The sequence below is a fragment of the Lodderomyces beijingensis genome (assembly GCF_963989305.1).
Source record: "Lodderomyces beijingensis strain CBS 14171 genome assembly, chromosome: 1".
Taxonomy (NCBI): Eukaryota; Fungi; Ascomycota; class Pichiomycetes; order Serinales; family Debaryomycetaceae; genus Lodderomyces; species Lodderomyces beijingensis.
This window is the reverse complement of record NC_089970.1, coordinates 2,060,444-2,079,469: the sequence shown is the minus strand read 5'-3', so window position 1 is coordinate 2,079,469 and position 19,026 is coordinate 2,060,444. Positions and strand designations below refer to the sequence as shown.

The following is a 19,026-nucleotide window of genomic DNA, read 5'->3' as shown; positions in this document are numbered from 1 at the left end:
TAAACAGTTATACATATATATATATATCTATGGTCTCAAGCGTCTTGGGTCTCTTGGGAATAACGAGGCACGACGAATGTTTTTCAAATCCAAAAAGAACATCACGACTCTCTCTAATCCAATACCACCACCAGCGTGAGGTGGACATCCGTATGTGAAGGCATCAACATAGTCGTTCAAACCGGGGACATTAGGGTCGACTTCATGAGCAGCCATTCTCTTTTTCAACAATTCGGGGTCGTGGATACGTTGGGCTCCCGATAAGATTTCTTCTCCCCTCATGAAGAAATCATACGAGTTGGAATAGTTTGGATCTTCTGCGTCTGGCATGGTGTAGAATGGTCTCACCGCTAATGGGAACTTGTCCAAGATGTAAAAGTCAGTGTCGTATTTCTCACGCACCAACTTGCCCAACAATTTCTCATTCTCAGTGGATAAATCTTCAAAGTCGTCGACTTGTTTTCCTGCTTCTCTCAACATGGCAATACCTTCTTTGAAATGCAATTTGACCATCTTGCCGTCTTTAGGGATCTTGAACTCCTCAACCGGGAATTGTCTTCTCACAGTGTCAATCTCCTTTCCGTACCTGTTTTTCAACTCTGTAAAGATGAAAAGGAAAAGCTCTTCCAACACAGCCAAGACTTCGTCGTAGTGCTCCTCAAACGCCATTTCCAAATCCAACCCTGTAAACTCGGTCATGTGGCGGTGGGTGTTTGAGTTTTCAGCTCTGAAAACAGGAGCAATCTCAAACACTTTTTCAAAATCACCAGCAATCAACTGTTGCTTATACAACTGAGGCGATTGAGCCAAGAATGCTGAGCCTTTGAAATAGTTAATCTCAAAAACATTGGAGCCGCCTTCGGAGGCAGCGCCAATAATCTTTGGAGTGTGGATTTCCACGAAATTCTTCTTCACCAAGAATTCTCTGAATAGCTGGCAGACACCGGATTGGATTTTGAAAATGGCTTGGTTTGTTGGTGTTCTCAAGTCAATGACCCTGGCATCCAACCTTGTGTCCAAGTTGACCACTGGCAATCCAAGCTCCTCGGCCTCTTTTTCCGTTCTCGATGCATCTTCAATCAAAAGCGGCAATTGCTCGGGTGTCTCTTGAATGGTGTAGATTTTGTTGATGTGGATCTCGGCGTCTTGCACCGTGGCAGACTTGACCAACTCGTCGACTTTGGCCACGACACCTTCTATCAACACGATACTCTCCAAATTTATGCCGCCGGCCCATTTAACCATTTGTTTCGAGATTGCCCCGCTGTCGGTGTCCTTATTGCTCTTTAACAAGGCCTGGATCAAGTTGGTTTGCTGTCTCAACGTGAGGAAAACCATGGTGGCGCCCTGTTGCCTGGTCTTGTGCACTCTTGCCCTAAAGACAACGGTTTCTCCATCGTTTTTAGCGGACAAATCAGCAATGTTGACCCTCCTGGTTTCGCTTTTGGAAGAAGAGTTGATAAGTGGCAATTTGCCGTAGTTGGCTTTTGCTGGGTCGCTAGCTGCTTCTTGCTCCTTAGCAGCTTTTTCTTTCGCCAATTGAGCTTCTCTTTCGGCCTTTTTGGCCTGTTTCTCCTTTTCCTTTTGCAATTTCTTCAAGGCCTTTTTGGAAAGTGGTTGGCCATCTTCGCCAAGAATGACCTCTTCCTCCTGGGGTGGAGCAGTTGCATCGGGCACAACTTCAGCTTTTGGCTCGTTTGTCCTAGTTTCACTTGTAATTTTCAAGTGCTCCATCGCTTCACTAGCAGGCATTGCTCTCTTTTATTTATCTAAGGTATAAAGTCGTTGATAATAGGTGAAGGTGAAAGATTCAAACACAGAAGGCTTGAGATGAAAAATTTCAATCAAGAAGTTTTCAGTGTGGGAAAAAAAAAACGTGTGAAGTTTTTACTGATCTACAGACTGGTACCAATGATGAGTCAAGTCGAAAACACACCACGATCAACCTCAATCTCTCCTCAATTCTTCTCGTCGTTTCAATCCTTCCTTCATCATCCGTTCTCGTCTTTCTTCTTTGCTTTCCCAGGTTGGCCGATCCTTCGGTTTGTTCTCCAGTGTTGCCCCTGCACCATCGCTTCCAGCTACATACTTTTCAATCGCATCGTACAACTGCTTCAACTTTCTGAAATTCTCTTCAAACCGATCCAACGATAACTTGGTGAGATACTCAAGGTACTCCTCCCCTACAAAGCATGCATACTTGCCCGTGTCCTCATCAAGAAAACCAATCGGCACATCCAACTTAATACTGATGCGAATGGCCACGTTGAAATTACTGCCAATGCCACTTTCTCTGAACCCGCAGCTCATCGCTAGCGAGTACAACTGGTTCGACGTCTGTAGATCCCGGCATTTGACGTGTAAGATGAGCGCTTCAAACTTGTACAATATACCTCTCGTGCCATACGCAGCCGCGCTAGGAAACCTGCTCCCGTACTCGAAATCGACCGTCTTGTACCAATCGCGAGTCTCCGCGGGCTCATGAGTCACAAATATCCACTTGCCTTCGTTCCCTTTCAGCACCAATTTGTCCTGGGTCCCTTCTAGATACACGGAGACTCGGCCACTGCACGATGAAGTGGTGACCATGTCGGGGTGCGAGTTGATGAGATGGATAATCGGTAGACAGTGCTCGTCTATGGTGCCCTTGGGCGAAGCGTCGAGGTTGTCGGTGCCATTAGCTGAGATCTCGCTTAGTATCTTTTGCTTCTTTTGAGTGAACGGGTCTTGCATTTGGCTTTTTGGTGCCGAATAATGGCTTTTTCGATGGGAGATGGATGCAAAAAAAAATATCAAAACTTTGGGGTATGTCTTTTGTCGCACCATGCGGTATCCATTCACTCCAAAACAAAAATCATCTTTCAAATTTCCCATCATTCTTTGGGTTTGAGAGTTGACTAAGAAGAAAAAGAGAGAGGTGCTTTGCAGTGTACAAGGAATGTCCGCTTTGATCTAATGAAGCCCAAAAAAAGAATAAAATTTGCTCTATTTTTTTGTTCTTTCAAGCCTACTTGATTGCTAGAAGAAATTTCGTTTCGTCTTCCTTGTTGAATTGAAAGATTGTTTTTAGAACGGGTAGTAGCTGTTCCCGTTGTTCCTTGTGCTCAAAGTACCCTAGCAAGACATTTTTCAAATAGGCAATGTTTGTTTCCCTGCTCTGCTGCTCTTGAAACAGTACATCGGCATCCAGATCATGACTTGCAATCGAAGAGTTTCTGCTCCTTTCCTCCAACTGTTGCTGTTGTTGTTTGTGGGTTTCTTGTTTCTCGTTTTGCTTCACATATCTGTATTGCTGTGTAAGGAGCTTGTAGTTTTTGGATAGCCTTTCGAATTTGGCAATGTTGTTTTCGTTTAGTTTTTTCAAGCTGGCATTGGTTTTTTCGTAATCTCTGGCCTTGTCGGTTGCAGTGGACAAAGCCGTTCTCAAAGTGTCGATTTGTTGTTGCAAATCTCCGCCGGCGGCACCATTGTTGTTGTTATGATTGTTATTGTTAGGATTATTATTATCATGATCATCCGCGCCAGCTTCGACGAGCTGAGTTGAAAGGCTGGCGACTTGATCTCCTAGCCGCTGCACCTGGCTTTCACTTTGTTTCAACGATTTCTGAAGTTCATCCACCTCCTTCTGCCGCTTCTTAATCAACCCATTAGTGGTTTTCTCTAGCTCCAATTTCTCCTCTCCAAGTCTGGAGATTTCTTGCTTGTGGTCCAAGTCCTTCTGCTTCAACATATCTTGAGCGTCAACCAACAACCGTCTCATATTGCTAGCTTCTCTATTCCTTTCCAGGAGTAAATTTCTCGCTTCGGAAATGTCGTCCTCCAAGTTTTCAATGCGCAAGTTGTATTCTTTCGATCTCATTGCGATTTCATCATAATCCTTCTTGAACAAAAGAATATCGTTTTTGGCGGTTGATTTCTCGGAAACCAAAGCTTCCAATTTGCTCTTGGTTGACTCTAGCTCGTTGCGTATGCTTTGCTTTTCCTGTTGTAGCTTAGTTATTTGCGCGTTTAATGATTTTTCGTTGTCCATGTGAAGCTCTTGCTTAGTCAATAGCTCGTTCTTTCTTTTCAACAAGCCCATGCAGTTGGCTTGCATTTGGTCATTAGTCTTTGTCAAATTTTCCACTTTACGAGTCAACTCAGACGCGTCTCGACCTAAAGTATCCATCTTGGTTTTGAGCTCGCTGATGATTTCATCCTTATGCTTAAGCGAAGCCTGCAACGACGAAATTTGCAATTTAAGTGACGTTTCGTTGCTTTTGAAACTTGATAGTTCTTCAATCCTAGTTTCTAAATTTATTTTCTCCCTTTTATGATCATCTAGTTCATTTTCGCACTCTTTGAGTTTTGCCTCAAGCTCATCTTTAACTTTTTTAATACTCTGCACTTCTTTGCGTAATTTACCCTCTGCTTGTTTGCTCTCCACGTTTCTCAAATGAACGTCTTCTTCCAAATTGGTGATCTTTGCATTCAATTCTTCTACTTCCTTGACTTTTGCAGAGTGTTTTTCTTTCCAAGTGCTGACTTCTTTCGCTAGTTTCTCAAGGACTTCACTGGAGGAGCTGGATATGGCAGTCTTTTCCCCACCGTTTCTTTCACTAGAACTTTTCGTGCTCTCTTCCTCCGCAATTTGCTGTGGTTGTTGTTGTTGCACCCTTAGTTCTTTGATTTTGTCCTTTGCGGCCATTAAATCATTCCCAATGCTTTTCACAGAATCTCTCAAATCTTCAATCTCTTCTGTTTTATCTTCTAGCTCCTTTCTCGCAGTGCTTAATTTGCTCGAGATTTCATCACATTCCTTCAGCTTCTTTTCAAGGTCCTGCTTTAGTTCCTTTACAGTTGCATCATCCATCTTCGACGGAATTGTAGTAGACTCCAACTCTTGCTTTTCTAGGCTCTCAGTTTCAGAGTTTTGTTCAGCGATGATGATTTTATTGCTGTCGTCTTGCTCGTTTGACTTTGACTTTGACTCTTCCAAGTCTAGTTTCTCCTCTTGCAATTTTTTGATGTTGCCCTTCAAAAGCTCATTCTCTTTTTGCAAATTTTCCAAATTTTGCAAGGTTTTATCCGACAGCTGCCCCTGTTCCTCCGATTTCGCAACTTTGAAACTAAGCATGGAGTTTTCCTTCGTTAGTCTCCGAATTTCGGTGCTTTGGATTTTGTTCTTTTCATTGATTCCATTCAAATACTCAACGAGGATTTTGGCATCGGCCAAGGAGGAAATCGGCGTGTTTTCCTTCAATACAAGTTCGAAAACCTTGATCAATTCAGTCTTTTTCTTTTCTATCTTGTAGGCGTCCAAAAGCAACGGGTATTTCTCTTCATACTTGGCAAACTTTTTCAATTTGGATTTGACTGCAGGGGGGAGGTTCTCATTTGCATCTGCCGAGCTATAACTAGGAGCAGCAGCGGTGGTGCCTTCTGACGCGATTGCAGGCGAGGTTTGTCTTGTGGGGTTTTCCGATTCCTCGGTCGGCTGAACCAATTGAGACGTGTCGGGAGTCTCCGCTTGTAGTATTTTCGAGTTACGCTGCAATTGAAGCAACGGATCCGGCCTTTGTGCCGGTTGGTTCGGTTGTTGATCTGGGGGCATACTCATGTCATTTAGACTTTTCGCCACATCTTCTGAAAAATTCTTGAGCTTAGAAAACATTGCTCATTGAAAGCAGGGTGGAAGCCGTGTATCGCCAGGAGCCAGGAGCCAGGAGCCAGTAGCAGTAGCAGCAGTAGTGGTAGACTTGGGAGTAGTGCTAGTAGTATCAGCAGATGAAGATGTGGGTTCTGGTGGATGTGAATATAACGGTTCCGCTGGTTGTTCCATTCAGACAAGTCACCATCGCCAGTCGCGCCAAAGGGACAGCGAGAGACAGTGGGGAAGATAAACGTCATATATTTATCTCCCATCAACTCAAAGAATATACTGCAGCGGTATACACCAGCACCATCTATAACAAGCACCGTTATCTATCTATCTATCGAGGTCAGTTGTTTCATAAGATCGGCCAAGTCACATTTAGCCAGCCGCTATAGTTTGCACCGAGAACTCACGCTTTCATGTCGATTACAACAAAGGAAGTACGGCTCAAGTTGTCAAAGCTACAACTACTCATTGAGGAGCTCGAAGTTGCTGCTGAAGAGAGAAGGAATTTACAAACCTTGAGCTTAACGCCTTCCGCTAATGATGACGATGAATTGACCAGTTCCCTAGGCAAAATCGTGGAGACTTTTACTTTCTTTGAGCTGAATTTGAATATAAACAATAAGGATGCTGCGATAAGAGACCAATTTGGTGATCTCGTCGAGCTGTACGCAAAAGTCTATTCACAGTTGGAGTCTGATCCAGCCGTTGATGTTTCTCCCTACAAGTTTTCCAGAAAACATGCGGGAAAGCCCCAGCTAAGCACGCCAAAGAGCGTGAGATTCAAAGAACTACCGGAGGAGAACGAAGATGTTCCCGTTATGCCTGCAGCTGCAGCCATGTCCAAGCCGTTCCAGCCGTACCATGATGACCCGCCATCCAACGGTCCTGCCGCAGCCTCGGAATCTGAAACGGAAACTGACAATGAAATGGACGCTTTGCATGACCTTTCAAACCACCAGATGTACGCGCAACACCAGCAAACCATGATGCGGCAAGACGCGGACCTAGATCTCTTGCATGAGCTGGTGAGGCGGCAGAACCTCATGAGCCACGATATCGACGACGAGTTGGATGAACACTTGGTGATACTAAATGACTTGGAAAGAGGCGTGGATGACTCAGGGTTCAGGTTGGAAAGAGCCACGCAAAGACTCCAGACCTTCAGACAAATGGCAAGAGAAAACGGCAGCCTTGTGACGATCATTATTCTATCCATCATTCTTCTTCTATTGTTGACTGTGCTCAATTGATTACCTAGACTAATAAAATTATAGAAAAAAAAAACCTACTCTTTTTTTCCATTCTTTTTTGCTTCTTGTTTTTTGTTGTTTTTATGGCCCGCTCTGTATTATTGAATCAGAAGTTGAACTCGTCACTTTCTTCAACTTCGCTGCTAAAGAACCAAATAAATATAATGATATCGCCATAGACGATCAACCCGCCCGAAGCACTCATGATAAACGAGCCCAATTCGATTAGCCCACAATGGTACAAGCTTAAGGGTAAAGCAATCCCACTAATGATGAGAACCCCCGTGACAAACTTGCAAAACTCCTGCAAGGGACTAGAATTCAGATCGTTGGAATTGCCATAGTCGTTGAATGTTAGAAAATTGTAATCTCTTGAACTTTCTATCGAGTTGGCTATGATGTTTGGTAAAGGCGCAGCCAAGAATATCAAAATTACCCACAACGGTTTGTAATTGTTAAACAAGGCACATGATAGGAGTATGAGTAAGAATCCCGAGGCTAGGAATGCGGATAGGAAGATGATCTTGTTCAATGGATTCATTGAATGTGTCTGTATTTTTTCTATCTTTTGGTTTTTGTTTTAATTTTTAAATATGTCGCTTTCTTTTGACCTTAACTGTTGCTGAAGATGATGCAGTCTTTTGATGGTCCTATGGTCTTGGGTGCTACTCAGTGGTGTTATTCATAAAGGTGATAGCTGGTGGTGGTGTGTTGGTTAAAGTGAAGAAATAAACCATTTTGCGCTTAGGCGTTGTCCATAGCCTGCCGCACACGGGGGCTACCAAATCGCCCCAGCCATTCCAGTTTACGTCGGACCCTGCCAACCCTACCTTGAAAGACATCACATAGACAGAGAGATGGCTCAAGATGTGATATATTGACACTATTTACAATAAAAAATAAAGAAACCATGAACCCAAAACCTTGCCTTAAAAATATTCCGATCCAAACAGATGGGAAAGCCCTTCACCCATAGTAAAAAAAAAAAAAAAACAAGATCACTTCCAAAACCAGCCCTTGTTGTTGATGGAACCATTCTTGTCGGAACCATTGTTGTCGCCCAGCTTGTTGGCAGGTAAATCCTCGGTGTGTTCCTCTACCTTTACCCATTCTGCGCTTCCGACTGGTTTCAGCTTGGTGATCTTGGTGAAGATGCAATTTCCGTCATTGAAGCACTGTTTTTTAGTTTCAATCAATTTGACTTCGTTTGTCTCCTCATCGGTGAACAAATTCGAATTGACAGAGGACAAAGCAACGTAGCGATCCTTGGTAGTGTTATCAGAGGTGGCAGTAGTGTTAGCAGCGGCGGCGTTATTTCCACGAGCCAATTTCCAGGCTCTTTCTCTTTCCTCTTTTCTAAGTCTGGCTTCTTCTTGTCTCCGCTTTTCAGTCTCCTGATACTCTGCTCGCTTCCACCCTAAATAGTCTTCAAACTTGTTGAAAAACTTTCCCAGTTCCTTGAGGTCTATCACGGGTTTGGTTTCGGTTTCGCCAACTTCCTTGACACGTTGGTCAAAGTCCTCCCTAGTCATAATGGCCGTCCCCAAAAACTTGCGTTTCAAGTCCAACAAGTCAACTGGAACTTCACTTTGCGGGAAAAGACATCTCCAGTAGCCTTGTTCATCCCAGACGGTCTTGCCGTCCTTGTCCAAACAGTCATGGTACTGTCTGATTGAAGGACCCTTGTAAGCACGGTACCCGAATGGAGTGCTTCCCAACCTCCCATGTGCATTCTGAAGAAATGTGCTATTCTTCCAAAAATCCTGGAAATTAGCCAATCTCGAATCGGGTGTCTCATCTCCCGAGGCTCTCGTTTCATAAAACGACGGAAACTTGAACCCTGGGTTTCTATTTTCCTTATTCAATTCAAAAAAGTCGCCGTCCTCGTGGGACTTTGGGTGCAAGAACCAATTCTGAGACCACTCCTTGGCCTTTTCATTCAAGTCCCTGCCAGCATCCATCGAAACGTCGATGAGCGCACCCGTCAAAGAGCCAAAGTTCGAAATGATCTTGTCAAAGTTTTCTGTGTACTTGTCCAAGTCCCCGTGGGAGGAGGATGACTGGGTTCCACGGCAGTTGTCACTGCAATCATCACTAGACTTCCTAGCACCACACATATCTACGCTTCGTCACTTGAGTTGTCAAAAAAAAGAAAATAAGGGTAAAAGTGAAGCTGTTTGCAGAAGAAGAAGAAGAAGAGGAGTGGCAAAAAAATCCCCGTGGAAGAAAATGCGTATCGAGAAGATAAGGGAATTTTACTCACACCATGTGGCAGCGTCCATACAAACAAGAAAGTAACATCCCTTGAAACAACCCCTTGCAAAAAGGCCCCCTCTGTTATACTCGTGGGTGCAGCTGCAGCTACAACTACAACTACTACATTGATGAGTCTATCCGGCAACTGTCTTGGCTTCCAAACCCAACTGAATCTTTTTAACGGAGAAAGTGGGTCACATCCCCGTACTTATGCCCTCTAACTTGTTTTTCCATGACAAGAGATCGGGGAAAGACTTCTAGAGTCGTTGCAAAATTGTGGTTCTCCGAGACGTTAAAGACAAAATTCGCTTTCGTAGCGGGACGTTTTGCTTCCGGACTCAATCACTGCTGGTCTCATTAACCACTTGATCCGAGGGGAGATGTTAATCTTAAAAGGTTATCCCTATCGGCTTCTATTCCTTTTAGGGTTAAGGGGCTATTTCGTACTCAATACCCGCCCCCAAATGCCGCCACGATCACGTGATCAAAAAATACGTCCTAACCCCCCCAAATACTGTTACGATCACGTGATTGAAAATACCCCCTAAACCCCCCAGTTACCGTCACAATCACGTGATCAAAAAAATCCCCTAAACGTTACAATCACGTGATCAAAAATACCCCCTAAAACCCCCTAAATCCCGTTTGGCGGAAAAAAAAACCAGAACTGAAAAATCTGCAAATATATGACGGAAGTGATTACCTTAGGTCATATACGTGGACCTAGGGTACAACAACAAATGCATTTCATGCGTGTCAACCTTCACGTGGCCCCGTGGCGAATAGCCCGGCTCTATCCCGTATTGAACAAGTGCCAATTCTCAACGACACCAACCAAAGCGAAATCAGTCCATCCGTCGACACCAGCACGGACTAGATTTGCTCCGTCGCCAACTGGCTTCTTGCATCTAGGATCGCTACGAACAGCGCTTTACAATTACCTTTTGGCCAAGAATAGCGGCGGACAGTTTATTCTCCGGATAGAAGACACCGACCAGAAACGAACAGTCGCGGGGGCGGAAGAGAGCATCTTTGATGCGTTGCAGTGGTGTGGATTAGAGATTGACGAGAGCCCGAGACATGGGGGACCCTATGGTCCGTATCGACAGTCGGAAAGGAAAGAAATTTACCACAAATATGCTCAGCAGTTGCTAGATAAGGGGTTGGCTTACAAGTGCTTCTGTCCCAAGGAACGGCTCTTGGAGTTGCGGGAGTCAGCCATGAAATTGAAACCGCCAACGAATGTCACTTATGATCGAAAATGCTTCCATGCACATCAACAGCAGCAAGAAGAAAAAGAAACAAATTGTGGTGGGGACTATGTGATTCGGTTCAAGTCACCTTATAACTACCCCAAGTTTAACGATTTGCTACACGGAGACGTCGACATCCAGCCTCAATACAACGCCCGAGATCAAAGATTCGATGACTTTGTAATTGTCAAAGCGGATGGAATGCCCACTTACCATTTCTCCAACGTGGTGGATGACCACGTCATGAAAATCACCCATGTCATACGAGGCGAAGAATGGCTCGCTTCAACCCCAAAGCACGTGGCCTTGTACAACGCATTTGGATGGGACCACCCCGAGTTTGTTCACATTCCGTTATTGACGTCCCTTGAAGACCGGAAGCTCTCAAAACGCAAAGGAGACTTTGACATATTGCAATTGCGAAAACTGGGAATCTTGCCGCTGGCGTTGTTGAACTTTGTTGCTCTTTTCGGATGGGCACCCGTGCGGAAATTGAATGAAAAGACCTCGGAAGTGCTCGACTTGGACGCGTTAGTCAAGTCATTTTCGTTGGACCACTTGACCAAAGGAAATGCCAAAGTGAGCGAGTCCAAGCTCCAGTTTTTCCAAAAGGAGCATTTCAAAAAGTTTACCCTGACTCCGGCAAATGTCGAAAAATTGGCCGATGGCTATTTCGAGGAGTTCCAAAAATACAGCAATGGTAAAACAATGCAGTATTTGAAAGATTTGATCGTCAGCTTGGCTCCGAATATGCACCAAGTGAGCGATATTGGAAGAGACCATCGGTACTTGTTTGCGGATGTAAGCTATGACAGCGTGAAACCACCAAAGAATAAGAAAATATCGCGGTTGATTCTAAATTCCATCGTCAAGAACGGATTTTCACTCGCACAGGAACAGTTGCTCGCTAATGGCAGTGGGATCCAAAAGAAGGACGTCTTCACCACAATTAGGTCTGCCTTGAGTGGAGGTAAACCGGGGCTTCCAATCAACGACTTAATCAAGTTTCTTGGTGAAAAAGAGAGCATGCGTAGAGTTGAAAAGTATCTACACACCATCGAAGCAAGGTGAAATACAATAAATAAAAGAAAAACCAAACACATTGTAAATATTTAAACTAAAAAGACAATTCTAAAATAGATTTTTTTCTCTGTTTTCAATCTCCTCACGTCGCTATAAGCGTATTGGCAAAGTCCAAAAAACGTCCAGTTGATCTGCGATTGTTATTCTTCACGTCAATCAAGGGCCCGGTAAAGATACAGTGCACCATCATATCTGGGTGGTAATACAACCCGGTTAGCAATTTGGGAGTCACCAAGAAATACTGCGATCTGCTATTCTTGCACGCGGTGTGCACGAGATACCTATGCGCCATCTGCTCATTCTTGGGGTCCATCCCCTGATTGATTTCGTCCACAATTCTAAATGGTGCATCCGATAGCCCTTGCAACGCCATGATGTAGAAAATGGTGGAAACTGCGCGTTCGCCACCGGACTGCGATTGGTTATCAAGGATCTTTAGCTCCGACTCGTCTCTGAATTTAACCTTGATTTGCAACTTCCAGTCTTTGAACCGTTCAGATTTCGCTAGGTCTACTCTTCCTTCGCTGGCCACTTTCCCAAACCTCTTGCTGAAGGCCAACGAGATCTGATGAATGAACATACTCAAGTCCCGTTCCCATGACGCTGAAATCTTGGCTATCCTCTCGTCCACATTCTGTTTCTCCTTCTCGTATCGGGGCAAGTCCTTCTCCAAGGCCTCCATTTCCGCCACTTTTTCCTTGAGAAGTTCGTACGAGCCCTTGTCGGCACTCGACATCACCCGCAACTCGTCTGACAAGTGCAGAATTTTATTGCTGATGATATCTTCGGTGAATGTGCCCGCCTCAAGGTAGGGTGTGGCAACTTCTGCAATCAAGGCTCGATCGGCTTCCGAATACTGTTCATTCACCTCTTTCATGTGTTGATACTCGGGCGAGTCCTTGATCTTTTCGTACTCAGCCTTGGCAGCCTGGTAGTCCAGTTTGAGTTTGCTCTCAATATTTTTAAGCTCCTCTATCAAGGACTTGGCAGAAGTTTCGCGATTTTGCAAGTGAAGCATGGCCAAGTCGCAGAGCTTGCTTTCAATCTGCTTTTGCGAGTATAGAGCATACAAGTCGCTGGCTTCGGCTGATTTTGCAGAAAACTCGGTATACTTGTTGGCAACTCGCTGTTCGTACCCTCGAATCTTGTTTGAATAATCGCGGCCAGCATCCCTTTCGAGTTCTTTTTCTCTGGTTCGTTTGAGATTGATTCGGCTGTCGATTTTCGCTGCATTGTTCATCGATTGTTGCAATTCGTTGAGATGCCGCTTTATTTCCTCCATGTCAAGCTTGACATTACGAATCTGGGTATTGTAAGTTTCAGCTTGTAGTTTATACTCCTGGTACCCTTCCTTTTTCGCCTGGATCTCATTTTGATATTGCTTGATCCGTCCGCCTATCAAGTCCTTGTCCTTTTCGGATAATCCAGGAATCTCAAAGAAATTGGATCTAGAGATTTGCTCAGTCTGATAGGAAACATGATGAGACCCATATTTGGATTTGATGATATTAAACAAGGTGTCGCCACTAATAAACTTTTTGAACGGCACATTCCCTCTCGAGTCGGTCAATCTGTGGATTTGCGCTTCGCTCAACCGGTTTCGAGTAACAGGGATGGTGTGGAGCTTTGACGACTTGCAGATCATGCTTAGCACTGCTTGAGGGCCCGATATGTAATCTAGTAAATAGCCTTCAAAACCCAAAGCTTGCAATTTTTCGTGAGAAATGTCCGGTTTCGGTATTTGAATATCTGCGAGTTTTCGGAGTGGGGTATTGCTTCGGTTTTCCCTCGAGATTTGCGTGATTAACTCGTATCCTTCATCCGACGTGGTTGAAAATGCAAACAAGGAGTTATTGTCAATGACTTTTTCAATCGCCGATGCAAAGATCCTTTCTGTCACGTTACACGAGACCACGGGCGCTTCAAAGTATTTCCCCTGGAGGTCCTGGATATCTCGGAACATTTGGTGGGCTTTGAGAGACTCGTCTCGAAGTCTATACGGTTTTCCCAGGTTCGACGCCGTCACCAATAGATCTAGTTTATCCTTACCTTGAAGCCTCGTCTCCTCGCGTCGTAATTTATTAACCAAATCTTTCAAATTTGAGCCCAGTTCGTTGACCTGACCATGGACTTCATTCAACTGCTCCTGAAGACTTCTTAAACTTGATCTCTTTTCAGAGAACTGGGCATTCAAATGGTCAATTTCTCTCTTGTCTACTTCCTTCAAATTTGCACGGTCCTCGAGCAATTGTTGGATTTCTCTCCTTGTGAGGTCCAACTCATTTTTCTTCTTTTCACCTTTGCTCCTGTATGATTCCAATTTCTGAAGTTGTTCTAAAATTTCATCCTGGATTTTTCTTAGCTCCTTCTTGGTTGAGTTGATTTCTCTTTCGATAGTGACTGCTTCCCCCTTGACTTTTGCAATGACATCTTCTTGAGCCGCAATTGCGGTGGCAATCTCGTGAACATTTTTTTTCAAGGGCCCAAAATTGCGATCAAAGGAAGTCAATCGTTTCTTGGCCAATTTCTGCTCCTCTTTCAAATGCGATTGTTTCTTTTTCATATCCTGCCACCTGGCAAACGGGACCAAGAGCTTATGGTTTTTAATCTCGTTGGATTTTTTCTCATACTCTTCCAACTTCCTCGCCTCTTCTTCCAATTTCGACCGCTCATTATGTAACTGCACCAATCTACTTTTCAATCGGTCAATGTTGAATTTTAGTTCTTGGCTCTTGTTGTCCTTGTCGATCAAATCCTCGTGCAAAGTCAAAAGATGGCCGTCTTTCAAAGTCCGCTCTGTTTCCAACAAGAGCTTTTCCGGCGACAACGCTGCAAACTCAGCGACACGTTCCTGTGGGAGGAAATGGCAAAGATTATCCAACTGGATATTGAATTTCCGTCTCAATTCATGCACCTGCTTCTCAGTGGCCTTCACTCTATCGATTGTCCAAACAGTGTCCTTGGCAGAAAAGTCTCTCTTGATAACAAGTGGACGTTTGCCCTCGACATTTTCCATGGTGATTTCAATCACCGACCTCTCATGGCCGGTTTTGATCATGGATTTCAAATTCTTTCTCTTGATCAAGTCAATTTTGCCTCCAAATCCGATGCAGATTGCTGCCACTAGAGTGGATTTACCGGTTCCGTTTGGTCCTAGGATCATGTTCAAGGTCGGCGAGAGATTAAACTCGGTATATGAATACGTGGTAAAGTTCCATACTCGAATCTTTCTCAAGAACCCTGGCTGGAACGGCGCAGGCTTTCGAATTCGTCTTTTTTTACCAGCGCCATCTTGAAGCACGCCATCACTTGTCATAACTCCCTTGGGTTTTCTTTTTTGGTCGTGGTGGTAGGTGTTGCTCGTTTTCAATGTTGTTTTCTTCGATTTCAGAACGGCAGATGTTGAAGTAGATTTTGGTGATGTTTGATCTGAAACGCGTAACCTCTTTTGGTGCACCTATTTACTTTTCATTTCCTCCCGCCATTCTCAGCAAAGATACTGAAATTTTCAACTCCAGTTTTCGAATATCGATGCGATTAGCAGCATAGAGGGGCCTAATGTCACCCTGGTTTAGTTTTAAGGAAGATCGAAGAAGGTGTGGTAATATGTAATCTACACATTTGCAGATACCCAGGTCGGGTTATTCTCTAGAGTAACTTTCTTTTTTTAAAAATTATACACGGCAGATGACATGTAAAACCAATCTCCAGTAAAACAGCATCTCTAGCATCCTCATAAAATCAAGGTCAATAGTATGAGACGCCGTATAGAGTCTGCAAATGTGTGTGATCTTTTTGCCACTCAGTGAGCACACTCATGATATTGTCTTCAAGCAATAGCGTCAGCTCATCCTCAACATCCCCTTTCTTGGCCTCAAACTGTTTTCGTCTATAGTCGTGGATCATATTGACCAAATTGAGGATCCCCTTGCCGCCAATAATAGCATTCTCATGGTCATCGCGAATTTCGACGTTGATGACATGGACAATCCTCTTCAAATCCATCTTGTCGTCCTTGCTGTACATCCTGAACATCAAGTCCTCCATCACGCTATCAAAGCATCTCTCTTCGCAAGTGATCACCAAGTCGAACTTGCCCGCGTAGGCATTGGTGTGCCACTTCTCAGGGGCGGTCTTGATCTGCCGGTTCCGGTCCAACATGGGCAACACGCCGTTCTGCTCGTAGATGCTATGCATGTTTTGCGCCACCAAGTCCTTGTATATCCTGTCGTAGGGCGTGCCAAACTCGTAGACGTTGGGCTTGTCGATCGACGGTCCGGGCAACCTCACTGCCGAACCAGTCCCGAAGGAATGCACGTCGTAGCCGGCATTCATTAGTTGTTTGTGCGACTCCATGGACCTGTTGTTGTTTGACGCACAGACTGTGCATATTCGGAGGCTATCTTCAACCGTGGGAGGCGCCATCTTCTCTAAGTTTAGAATGTGGTTGTTGTTGATGATGATGATGGCTTGGGGGTGGCTGCTTTGAAATAAAGTGTCAGGCTGGTGTTAATGTCCAATGTCGCATAAATCCGATATGCGACACTCGGCGGGTGACGACACTGACAGGTCGGTTCCTTGCTCGGGGGTGACCATTGCAAGAGATGTTGGAGGGTCCTTTGATTGCTGCAATATAGGTGCTCTCCACTTTTGGCCAATTGGCATCTACATGTTGTACATCTAGGTATATATATATGAAGCAATGTATCCTCTTTCTCCTCCTCCTCTCTTCCGCCGCTGCTTTGTCTTTTTTTTTTGCATTTTACAAAGTTTCCAAGCTGTTGTATCGACCAATGTTGTTTGGCGCATTCAGATCATTTGGCGTACTCATCTACGCAACACAACTACTCGTGGCAGCAGCATCTGCAAATGAAGTCATAAATAATGTGTTGTACACCCACTCGGGCACCAAATCGCAGATCATCCTACGTGAGATCCAAGAGGGCGCCATACCGCGCCAGTTGAACGTGGGCGATGTGCAAGACCCGCTAGGATTCGACTTGATTGTCAACCTCGACGCCGTGCAGTATTTCCAGAACCAGCTCACTGAAGCAGATAGTACCAAAGCGGAGAAACTCACCGATGAGCAATTGATCAGCGTGGCTCAAAGATACCTTCCTCGCGACAAATTGGACACTTTTCCCTCGTCGATTTTCAGAAGCGCGCTCTTGTCCTTGACCCACTGGGCTAACGAATACGTCAAATACGTCTACCTGAACTTTCTAGTCAGGATCATCAAGTACGTCTACTTTTGGGCGTATCAGGTCGGGTATTATTCGACTAAATCGGCAGTCAAAATCACGGGCTGGTACTATGGTACCCTGAACCTCCCCGTGAAATGCTACATTGGAGTGGATTGGATCGACACCGACACCCGCGGCACGTATCTCGTTGGCTGGGAAACATACACCAAGAGCGACAATTGCGCCGAGACCGTTGACCAGAGATCGCTTGAGATTATACTCTCGCAGGCAAAAGCCATTGCTGCCGAGCACGCCGAGGACGCCAACTTGTGCCACCACTACGAGAATGAAGCTGGCGTGGACTCGGGCGCCTGGTTTGCCAACATCCGAATCCTTTCCGTGAAGGAGGATGCTGAAATGGGCGAGAATATCTGGGACATCGGCTGCGAGGCTGTAAGAAAGAGGAAAAGAGACACCGCGTACGAACTTCTCAAGAATTTCGCAGCCATTTTCACGTAGATGACAATGGAACACAATTGAAGATGCTAGGTGTGCTGTATATTCACTGTATATTCACTTACTTGCCCAAATCTATAAACTCTTCTTCATTCTTAACCACACTTAGATTGACAAAGTCCTCTTCGCCTTGCACTTCTTCCCAAGATTGGTTTATTGACGACTCTTGCGCAGCAGTAGTCACCAATGGGTGGAAATGTAGAATCTTGTTCTTTGCCGCACTGCATTCTAGCTTGAAATGCTGGTACTCCTTCATCGACTCTAAAAGCACCCCAATCATCATCGAGGGGTCCAACATGCTAATCTTCAACTTGCTGTAATCAGCAGTGTGGTAACTTTCCATGCGACAGGGACTCTCAACGACTTGCGGCAAGTGGGGGTCGAAATAAATCAACTCGTCGTCTTCCTCATACCCGATAAAGTAGAAGCTTGACGACGGCTTGCCGCCGGCTATACCGACACTGAAGCGAGACGATAGTAGCTGCAATATGCTCAGGTAGTAGTATCTGTTGACTTGATCAATGCCTAGTCGTATGGGGAACAACAACAAGAGCGGCCGTTTCTCCTTAACAAACAAACCTTCAATCTCATCATCGTACAAGTCGCAGTTTTCGCTCACGTATACAAAGGGAATCGTCACCTCGGCTGCTTTCGTGTTGCCCACATGCATCTTTTCAGTGAGTCGTTTCATAGAAAGAGACGCCGCGTTGGGACCGAACCATTGCCCCGGTTCGATATTCAACGGCTCGCCACTCACGGCGTCGATGTAGTTGTGCAATGAGAACCGCGCCTGCAGATTATCTTGAAACAAATCAATGATCTTTTCCTGTGTGTGCGCTTCGCCCGCGGCTAGGTTCAATTTCAACAACGCATTGGCCAAGAGGTTCTGAGACGTTCGAATCATGCATCCCCAGCCTGCGTCGCTCGTGAAATGCTCTTTATCCAACAAACTTTTCAAATTGTTCAAGTTGCTCAAGGTCAGCCTGCTAAAGACTATAGACGGGAAAAATGCAATCGGCTGCGGCCCATCCTCAGATTTGGGTATCGGCTCAAACCCACAACGGTATGATAGCCACAATAGACGTTGGATGCGTTCTTTAGCCGCGTGGGCGCTATCGAATTTCTCCCCGAGAACAACATACGTCCGTGGTTTCAAATCAGCTTGTTGTTGTTTCGGTTCATTCTCTTCTTTAAATACATTGGATTCCGAAGATGCAGGAGCGGGACTTGTACTCGTGGATGCCTCCTTGGTATCGGTGGATGTGCCCGTAATTTCCTTCATCAATGCGGAAAATCTGCCAAACACCGAGTCTGCAACTTCTCCGTCGCTCGATGAAGGAGCAAGCGCTGGCGCTTCAACTGCCTCGTTGTCACTGCTAGCAGCACTAGATGGTTCCATTGGGAGAGAAGAAAGTACAGCTTGCTGATGAATGTGTGCCAATCCGAACCACTTCTCTATCTGATAAGGGAATAGTCACAAGTGGTTCTTATGTCTCTTTCTTATCGCCAGGGGCGCCCAGGGAAGGCGCACATTCACAGAGAGCAAGAGACACACACACCGACAAACTGTCCCAATTCGGTAAGTGGCGAGAGCGCGCCGTCCATGATGCGGCTTGTAAAATAATTGCCTGTTTTGGAACTGTAGTTTTTCGGGTGCTACCAAGTGGACTTCTTTTTCCTCTTTTTCTTTCGGGTTGAAACCGCAGTGCGTGCGGCGGCTGTCCATACTTTCTGAATCAAGAGATGACATTGCCATTCAAGAGAATCGGCACCAATTTTCGTTCTTTTATTCACTCTAACGGGCTTTCAGTTTTAGACTGATTCACTGGTCGAGTAGTTGATAG

The 19,026-nt window shown here is 45.1% G+C and overlaps 11 protein-coding genes across 11 annotated transcripts; 3 read left to right on the top strand and 8 right to left on the bottom strand. All coding sequences in view use genetic code 12, as the record gives it.

Moving 5' to 3' along the window:
- Window positions 1-27: 27 nt before the first annotated feature.
- On the bottom strand, window positions 28-1,752 carry LODBEIA_P08470 (uncharacterized protein; the record flags this gene model as incomplete). Its single annotated transcript, XM_066976812.1, has 1 exon — window positions 28-1,752. One exon carries the CDS (start codon window positions 1,750-1,752, stop codon window positions 28-30), a length of 1,725 nt encoding a protein of 574 aa, XP_066827785.1.
- A 195-nt stretch (window positions 1,753-1,947) lies between these two features.
- LODBEIA_P08460 (uncharacterized protein) lies at window positions 1,948-2,733 on the bottom strand (the record flags this gene model as incomplete). Its single annotated transcript, XM_066976811.1, has 1 exon — window positions 1,948-2,733. One exon carries the CDS (start codon window positions 2,731-2,733, stop codon window positions 1,948-1,950), a length of 786 nt encoding a protein of 261 aa, XP_066827784.1.
- Window positions 2,734-3,007: 274 nt separating this feature from the next.
- On the bottom strand, window positions 3,008-5,653 carry LODBEIA_P08450 (uncharacterized protein; the record flags this gene model as incomplete). The annotated part of the gene is made up of 1 exon (XM_066976810.1): window positions 3,008-5,653. The coding sequence occupies one exon, from the start codon at window positions 5,651-5,653 to the stop codon at window positions 3,008-3,010; it is 2,646 nt and encodes an 881-aa protein (XP_066827783.1).
- A 401-nt stretch (window positions 5,654-6,054) lies between these two features.
- Window positions 6,055-6,891, top strand: LODBEIA_P08440 (uncharacterized protein; the record flags this gene model as incomplete). Its single annotated transcript, XM_066976809.1, has 1 exon — window positions 6,055-6,891. The coding sequence occupies one exon, from the start codon at window positions 6,055-6,057 to the stop codon at window positions 6,889-6,891; it is 837 nt and encodes a 278-aa protein (XP_066827782.1).
- A 106-nt stretch (window positions 6,892-6,997) lies between these two features.
- Window positions 6,998-7,432, bottom strand: LODBEIA_P08430 (uncharacterized protein; the record flags this gene model as incomplete). Its single annotated transcript, XM_066976808.1, has 1 exon — window positions 6,998-7,432. The coding sequence occupies one exon, from the start codon at window positions 7,430-7,432 to the stop codon at window positions 6,998-7,000; it is 435 nt and encodes a 144-aa protein (XP_066827781.1).
- A 457-nt stretch (window positions 7,433-7,889) lies between these two features.
- LODBEIA_P08420 (uncharacterized protein) lies at window positions 7,890-9,008 on the bottom strand (the record flags this gene model as incomplete). The annotated part of the gene is made up of 1 exon (XM_066976807.1): window positions 7,890-9,008. One exon carries the CDS (start codon window positions 9,006-9,008, stop codon window positions 7,890-7,892), a length of 1,119 nt encoding a protein of 372 aa, XP_066827780.1.
- Window positions 9,009-9,833: 825 nt separating this feature from the next.
- Window positions 9,834-11,471, top strand: LODBEIA_P08410 (uncharacterized protein; the record flags this gene model as incomplete). Its single annotated transcript, XM_066976806.1, has 1 exon — window positions 9,834-11,471. The coding sequence occupies one exon, from the start codon at window positions 9,834-9,836 to the stop codon at window positions 11,469-11,471; it is 1,638 nt and encodes a 545-aa protein (XP_066827779.1).
- Window positions 11,472-11,565: 94 nt separating this feature from the next.
- On the bottom strand, window positions 11,566-14,799 carry LODBEIA_P08400 (uncharacterized protein; the record flags this gene model as incomplete). Its single annotated transcript, XM_066976805.1, has 1 exon — window positions 11,566-14,799. One exon carries the CDS (start codon window positions 14,797-14,799, stop codon window positions 11,566-11,568), a length of 3,234 nt encoding a protein of 1,077 aa, XP_066827778.1.
- A 431-nt stretch (window positions 14,800-15,230) lies between these two features.
- Window positions 15,231-15,908, bottom strand: LODBEIA_P08390 (uncharacterized protein; the record flags this gene model as incomplete). Its single annotated transcript, XM_066976803.1, has 1 exon — window positions 15,231-15,908. The coding sequence occupies one exon, from the start codon at window positions 15,906-15,908 to the stop codon at window positions 15,231-15,233; it is 678 nt and encodes a 225-aa protein (XP_066827777.1).
- Window positions 15,909-16,276: 368 nt separating this feature from the next.
- On the top strand, window positions 16,277-17,185 carry LODBEIA_P08380 (uncharacterized protein; the record flags this gene model as incomplete). Its single annotated transcript, XM_066976802.1, has 1 exon — window positions 16,277-17,185. One exon carries the CDS (start codon window positions 16,277-16,279, stop codon window positions 17,183-17,185), a length of 909 nt encoding a protein of 302 aa, XP_066827776.1.
- Window positions 17,186-17,243: 58 nt separating this feature from the next.
- LODBEIA_P08370 (uncharacterized protein) lies at window positions 17,244-18,581 on the bottom strand (the record flags this gene model as incomplete). The annotated part of the gene is made up of 1 exon (XM_066976801.1): window positions 17,244-18,581. The coding sequence occupies one exon, from the start codon at window positions 18,579-18,581 to the stop codon at window positions 17,244-17,246; it is 1,338 nt and encodes a 445-aa protein (XP_066827775.1).
- Between the last annotated feature and the right edge of the window lie 445 nt (window positions 18,582-19,026).